Below are 6,317 nucleotides of genomic sequence, written 5' to 3'. Positions count from 1 at the left end.
ACCTCCTTCCACCTATCGCATTTCCAACGCCCCTCCCCCAAGTTCCTCCTCCCTACCTTTTATCTTAGCCTGCTTGGCACACTCTCCTCATTCCTGAAGAAGGGCTCATGCCCGAAACGTCGATTTTCCTGCTCCTTGGATGCTGCCCGACCTGCTGCGCTTTTCCAGCAACACATTTTCAGTTCATGATGTTGGCTAAAGCATAAGTATCCGCTTCGGATTCTGAAACTCCATATTTTAGTTGTGATGATTGAACGTATAAGACCTGACAAACCAAATATCATTTGCAAGACTGCACGCCTTCAGTCATATCTCTGCTGTGGGTTTAGACACATAGAAATCGACAGCAACTCAAAACATGAAAGATTGGACTGCAGCTAGACATTATTCTAATTCGGAGTTCTTCTTTCACCCTATATCCCCGTCTTTTTCAGTTTTGGAACGACAGTCTTTAAAAAAAATCTATATCGAAAACATCGAAGTATAAATCGCATATCAAAAAACCGATGATTTCCAAAACAAGTTTTTTTTGGCACTTACTTGCATTTTATCGTATATCAATTATTAAGATTTTCAACTAATATTGCTCATCAGATGATTTGGTACGGCTGGCCACTCAGCAGATCCTGAGAATTTGATGACATGTGCCACTATTTTCTCAACTGTACAGTTTTGCAATAAGACGGAAGTGAAAATTATGTTTGCAGCCAATCTGAGCAATAGCAAATCACTTGCCACAACAAATTCTTCGCCCTAAATCTTCGGTAGATATTTCAGCCATCTCCATCCATTGACAAAAAAAAACCCTCAGACACAACAATCATTAATATTAAAGATCTGACTAGACCGAGAGAAAGTAAACACTAAGATTAAATTCAGATTCTCTATCAAACATAATAACGCGCTGAAAACATTAATCAGCATTTACTGCATATAATAAACGCTGGGCCAATACTTTTGCTGCAGATTGTTCAGGCTCTGCAGAGGGCGGTGCTCCCACTCACTCAGCTGGTGGTCGGCTCGAGAACAGAGAACTAGGCCGCGGCCCCACATACCCCCTTTCCTCAAAGGCAATTGGTTGCTGGCCGACCTCGCAGCCAATAGGCGACGAGGTTATTAAAAGGGGCCATGGTAACGTGCTCTTGGCTCGCATCGCCGGGACATTTGGGTCTTGATGCTGCGAGGGGGACGGCGTAGGTTTTTATCATTCCCGATGTGTCAGTGCATTGAATGTTGAAAGGCCCAGCCGCCCCTTCCATTCCTCTGATTTATACGGTACGTTCGTAACTTTACGCGGAGCCTCTTCGTGCAGTGAGCAGCGGGTCTAGAATGTTTGTCCAAGAACCATAAACAGCATCGTAGCTTTTACTTTGTGCGACGTTAAGTATTAAAATAAGCTTGACCTGTTTTTGTTTCTAGTTCATTGTTGATATGGAAATTTTTAAAAACTTAATAAACAGGCCCAATCGTTTACGATATGCAGTGTTTAGATGGTCTGACTAAGAGTGTGTGAAGTCTTTTTGTCATAGATGTTTATATTAGAGCCGCACGGAAAGTTTAGCCTCCTTGTTATCACTGGTCTACAAATAACTCGAGCTACCTATTGACCTTGGTTGTCTTTTCTGATTTTTGGCTCCAGTTGGGTTGTAGTGTCAGATTGGACTTCTCCATTGTTGCAGGTATACAACATTCCAAGTGGGTCAAGCCAACAAATAATAACTATAAATAGGACGGCATACTGTTGATAAGGGGCTTGTGCCACTTCATCCTAAATGACATTTGGTGTTGGCAATAGCAGATTATTCAAAATGTTGAACCAAAAAAAAAGTGGATGCTGGGAATCAAACAAAAGTAGAACTGCTGGGAAGGTTTACAGGCCTGGCAGCATCTGTGAAGAGAAAGCAGAGTTTGTTTCTTTATAATATAATTAAACCCATGCAGGGCATTACCCTCCATTGCAAACTGGCTGCCCAGCCAACTGAGCTAACTGTCCCTCTGCCCCAAATAATCATTGAATATCCTCTTTAATTCCTTGATTTAACCTACATCAGCCACATTGTTTGCCATTTGACACATCAAATTCACTTATGACTCTGTATTCAGTTTGAAGTGCCTCTTTCTGAAGTGTGGCTGTCACTAATTTGGAATGAATTTTACACTAAAGTGAAAATTTATGTATTTCTAGATATCTAGAGATCTGAGTTCAGGTCCATTGTACCCTGAAGGTGGCTGCACAGGTGAATAGAGTGATCAAGAAGGCATATGGTATGCTTGCCTTCATCGGATGGGGTGTTGAGTATAAGAGCTGGCAGGTCATGTTAAAATTGTACAAGACTTTAGTTTGTCCGCATTTAGAATACTGTGTACAGTTCTGGTCGCCCCCCATTACCAAAAGGATGCGGACGATTTGGAGAGTGTGCAGAGAAGGTTTACGAGAATGTTGCCTGGTATGGAAGGTGCTAGCTATGAAGAGAGATTTGAGTAGGTTAGGATTGTTTTCATTAGAGAAAAGGAAATTGAGGGGGTACCTGATTGAGGTCTACAAAATCATGAAGGGTATGGGCAGGGCGGATAGCGATAAGCTTTTTCCTAGGCTGAGGGTTTCAATAATGAGAGGTCACTCATTCAAGGTGAGAGATGAAAAGTTTAAGGGGGATACATGCGGAAAGTACTTTACACAGAGGGTGGTAGGTGCCTGGAACGTGTTGCCAGCAGAGGATTTGGAAGCAGGCATGGCGTGTCTGGAGAGATGCATGAATAGGTGGGGAGCAGTGGGATGCAGATGCTTAGGAACTGGGCGATAGGTTTAGACAAGATTTGGATCGGTTCAAGCTTGAAGGGCCAAAGGGTCTGTTGCTGGGCTGCAAATTTTCTTTGTTCTTCTATATGGAAAATTGCACTGCTTTTGTGGCATTTTTTTTACTTTGCAGATGATTCCAATATGGCAAAACAAACCTTATGGATCCTCTCGCAGTGTTGTTCGAATGATCGGATCAAACCTCCCTTTGAAACCGTGTCCTCGAGTTTGTTTTCAGGTAATGGGTGATGTTTAGATAGTAAATGTTTAGCTGTGTGATGTTGAAAAACATTAGTACTGGAATATACTTTGAACTATTTCACTAATTGGGCTTAAATACATAAATTCTTAGCACACCAACTATGACTTCGTTTGGGGAGACACTTTTTTAAAACTTTGCCTTGAAATTACTGAAATCTTGCTTCCTGTTTAATCCATTTCAACAATGACATGCTTGAATAATGCTTATCACATTGGTTCCCAGAAGTCAGTTTGGTAACCTCATGGTACCATTTGTAAGACATCAATATCATCTGTCTAAAGCTCGGTATGTTGTCTGTTATGCGTACTATTTTGTTATGGGGGGATGGTGATTTTGTAATGTTCCCAGACTAGCTTCTTGTCCAGGGGGTCAAGCTAATTCTCAATTGGACACTGATTCAAATAGCTTCTCGAATTTAAATTCATTTTTTATATCTGGAGTAAAAAGCAAATTTCAAATGGTGATAGTTTCACAATTATTGTTGTTAAAACCCATCTGGTTCACTAATGCCCTTTAGGAATGAAATCTGTCATCTTAACCTGGTATGATCTATGTGTGACTCTAGACCCATAGCAATGGTTTTGACTCTTAAATGATGTCTGAAATGGCCTAACATGCTATCCCTTTCAAGGGAAAGTAGGGTAAACAACAAATGCTAACTTTTTTTGTGATGCTCATATCCCATTGATGAATTCGGGGGTATTTATTTAAAAGCCTTTCTGTTTTGAGTAGGTTGAACAGTCTTTGGAAGTTAGAATGAAGATGCTCAGATTGTGTTCCTGTGACTCCTTTTTGCAATGGGGTTGCCAGTCTGAAATGCATTGCTTCTTAATAAATGCATACCTTTGTCAACAATACTTCCTTTGTCAACGCATTTGATTTTGGAAGTTTTGCAATCTGTTGAATCTCCACATTTTGTTAACATAAAATAGGTTTTGTTTATGCTTTATGCCACAAGTTGTGAAGAGACACTTTTTGTTAAATTGGTATTTTATCCTAAACTAATTTGTAAATTTTGAAGCTGCTTTGAAAACAAAAGCCTATTTAAGTGGTGAAAGATTAACTTAGAGGGAGATGAATAGAGTATTATGTATTTATCTCTGAAAGGGACCCTTGCCTATTTTCCCAACTGCCTTCTATGTACAGCTTCTGGAAGTGGGATATTGATTGCAGCAGGTGATTATATTGACATTAACAGGAATCACCTACATGATGTCTTCCTACTTTTTCCTCGACAGTCTTGTTTGTTGGGGGAAAAATTGGAAGTTGGTTGAGTGGTGACTAGTGAAATACAACAAGCTTAATGTTAGATTTAGAGTAATCCCCTCACTCCACATTCAGGTGAACGGGAACCTGAAACATGAGATGACTGACTTGAATACAAGACAGGCAAGACATGCTAATTTGCTTTTGGTGCACTCCTTCAAGGATATTTAGGTGTTTCTTTGCCATTTTACTGGTATTTCAGAGAATGTTTTCTTCCCAAGATAAAGACAATGTTGGGGTGAATTTTTAGGCCTTTGTTTTCTTGGTTTTAAACATTCCTTAGACTTTCAATACATAGTTGAGTGGGGTGCTGGAAAAGCACAGCAGATCAGGCAGCACCTGAGGAGCAGGAGAATCGACATTTTGGGCAAGAGCCCTTCATCACAAATGAGGCTTGTCAGATGAGGGGGTAGGTGGAAAAAGAGTGGGGAAGGTAGCTGAGAGTGCGATATGTAGACTGAGGTGGGAATAATGGTGATAGGTCGGAGGGGAGGGTAGAGCGGATAGGTGGGAAGGAAGATGGGCATGCCATGAGGATGGTGCCAAGTTGAAAGGTTGGAACTGGGATAAGGTGGGGGAGGGGCAATGAGATGTTTTCTAAAGCGCTCTGCAATTAGGCATCCTGTCTCCCCAATGTAGAGGAGACTGCCTCGGGAGCAACAGATGCAGTAAATTGTGTGGAAATGCATGGTAAAATTCTGATGGATGTGGAAGGTTCCTTTGGTGCCTTGGATGGAGGTGAGGGGGGAGGTGTGAACACAGGTTTTGCAATTCTTGCCTTGGCAGGGGAAGGTTCTGGGAGGGGAGGGTGGGTTGGTGTGGGGTGGGGGTTTGGATCTGACAAGAGTCGCAGAGGGAATGATCTTTACGGAAAGTGGTTAGGGAAGGGAAATGTAGAATAGATTCAATAAATAGAATCAAGGGAACTCCTTAGCTTTGTGTTGCTGCTTAGAAGTTAATTGTATTTATTTTCAAAGGAGAAGTAAGTTTTAAAAAAGGATTCTGCTACTCTGATTCACTTGTTCATGAGTTAGTTTCTCTTTGTTTAATTACTTTCCTACAAATTATCCTCACTTTGTAGCTACATTGTGAGAACAGACTGTGTTTTGTTAAAAGGCTCTAATTAATCTGACAATTCACAAGACTTAAGCAAATAAAACAGAACAGCACTGCAGTTCACAATGGAGAATGGAGATAACCTCCAAGCCTCATTGCTTTCCAATCTATACCTAATTTCTCAAGTTTTCAGTAAGTGGAGTTAAGGGGAGGTAATGGCCTAGTGGTATTATTTGGGATTGTGGGAGGTATAGCAGTTTGGATCAGTAATTGGCTTGCTGAAAGAAGACAGGATGGTGGTTGATGGGAAATGTTCATCCTGGAGTCCAGTTACTAATGGTGTACCGCAAGGGTCGATGTTGGGTCCACTGCTGTTGTCACTTTTATAAACGACCTGATTGAGGGTGTAGAAGGGTAGGTTAGTAAATTTTCGAGGAGAAAGTGAGGACTGCAGATGCTGGAAATCAGAGCTGAAAATGTGTTGCTGGAAAGACGCAACAGGTCAGCAGCATCCAAGGAACAGGAGAATTGACGTTTCGGGCATGAGCCCTTCTTCAGGAATGAGGAAAGTATGTCCAGCAGGCTAAGATAAAAGATAGGGAGGAGGGACTTGGGGGAGGGGCGTTGGAATTGTGATAGGTGAGGGAGGTCAAGGTGAGGATGATAGGCCGGAGTGGGGTGAGGGTGGAGAGGTCAGGAAGAAGATTGCAGGTTAGGAAGGCGGTGCTGAGTTCGAGGGATTTGACTGAGACAAGGTGGGGAAATGAGGAAACCGGAGAAATCTGAGTTCATCCCTTGTGGTTGGAGGGTTCCCAGGCAGAAGATGAGGTGCTCTTCCTCCAACCGTCGTGTTGCCATGGTCTGGCGATGGAGGAGTCCAAGGACCTGCATGTCCTTGGTGGAGTGGGAGGGGGAGTTAAAGTGTTGGGCTACGGG

The 6,317-nt window shown here is 42.1% G+C and overlaps 2 protein-coding genes across 12 annotated transcripts in view; one reads left to right on the top strand and one right to left on the bottom strand.

The window, feature by feature from the left end:
* si:ch211-15d5.11 (nuclear receptor coactivator 7) overlaps window positions 1–1,040 on the bottom strand; it is a 115,929-nt gene extending 114,889 nt beyond the window's left edge. For 6 of the 11 annotated variants that reach the window (XM_043717366.1, XM_043717356.1, XM_043717365.1 and 3 more), the window contains exon 1: window positions 956–1,038. The gene's annotated coding sequence lies outside the window, so the exon portion shown is untranslated. The other 5 variants (XM_043717358.1, XM_043717360.1, XM_043717361.1 and 2 more) reach the window with 3 other exon arrangements.
* A 90-nt stretch (window positions 1,041–1,130) lies between these two features.
* mtfr1l (mitochondrial fission regulator 1-like) overlaps window positions 1,131–6,317 on the top strand; it is an 18,098-nt gene continuing 12,911 nt past the window's right edge. The window contains exons 1-2 of the mRNA XM_043717372.1: window positions 1,131–1,275; window positions 2,931–3,035. Of these exons, the coding sequence (XP_043573307.1) occupies window positions 1,231–1,275; window positions 2,931–3,035 (150 nt within the window). The 5' untranslated portion in view covers window positions 1,131–1,230. The remainder of the gene's footprint in view (window positions 1,276–2,930; window positions 3,036–6,317) is intronic.

The sequence above is a fragment of the Chiloscyllium plagiosum genome, chromosome 27, assembly GCF_004010195.1.
Source record: "Chiloscyllium plagiosum isolate BGI_BamShark_2017 chromosome 27, ASM401019v2, whole genome shotgun sequence".
Classification (NCBI taxonomy): domain Eukaryota; kingdom Metazoa; phylum Chordata; class Chondrichthyes; order Orectolobiformes; family Hemiscylliidae; genus Chiloscyllium; species Chiloscyllium plagiosum.
Note: the sequence above shows the minus strand (reverse complement) of the source record. Positions and strands in the feature narration are given on the sequence as shown.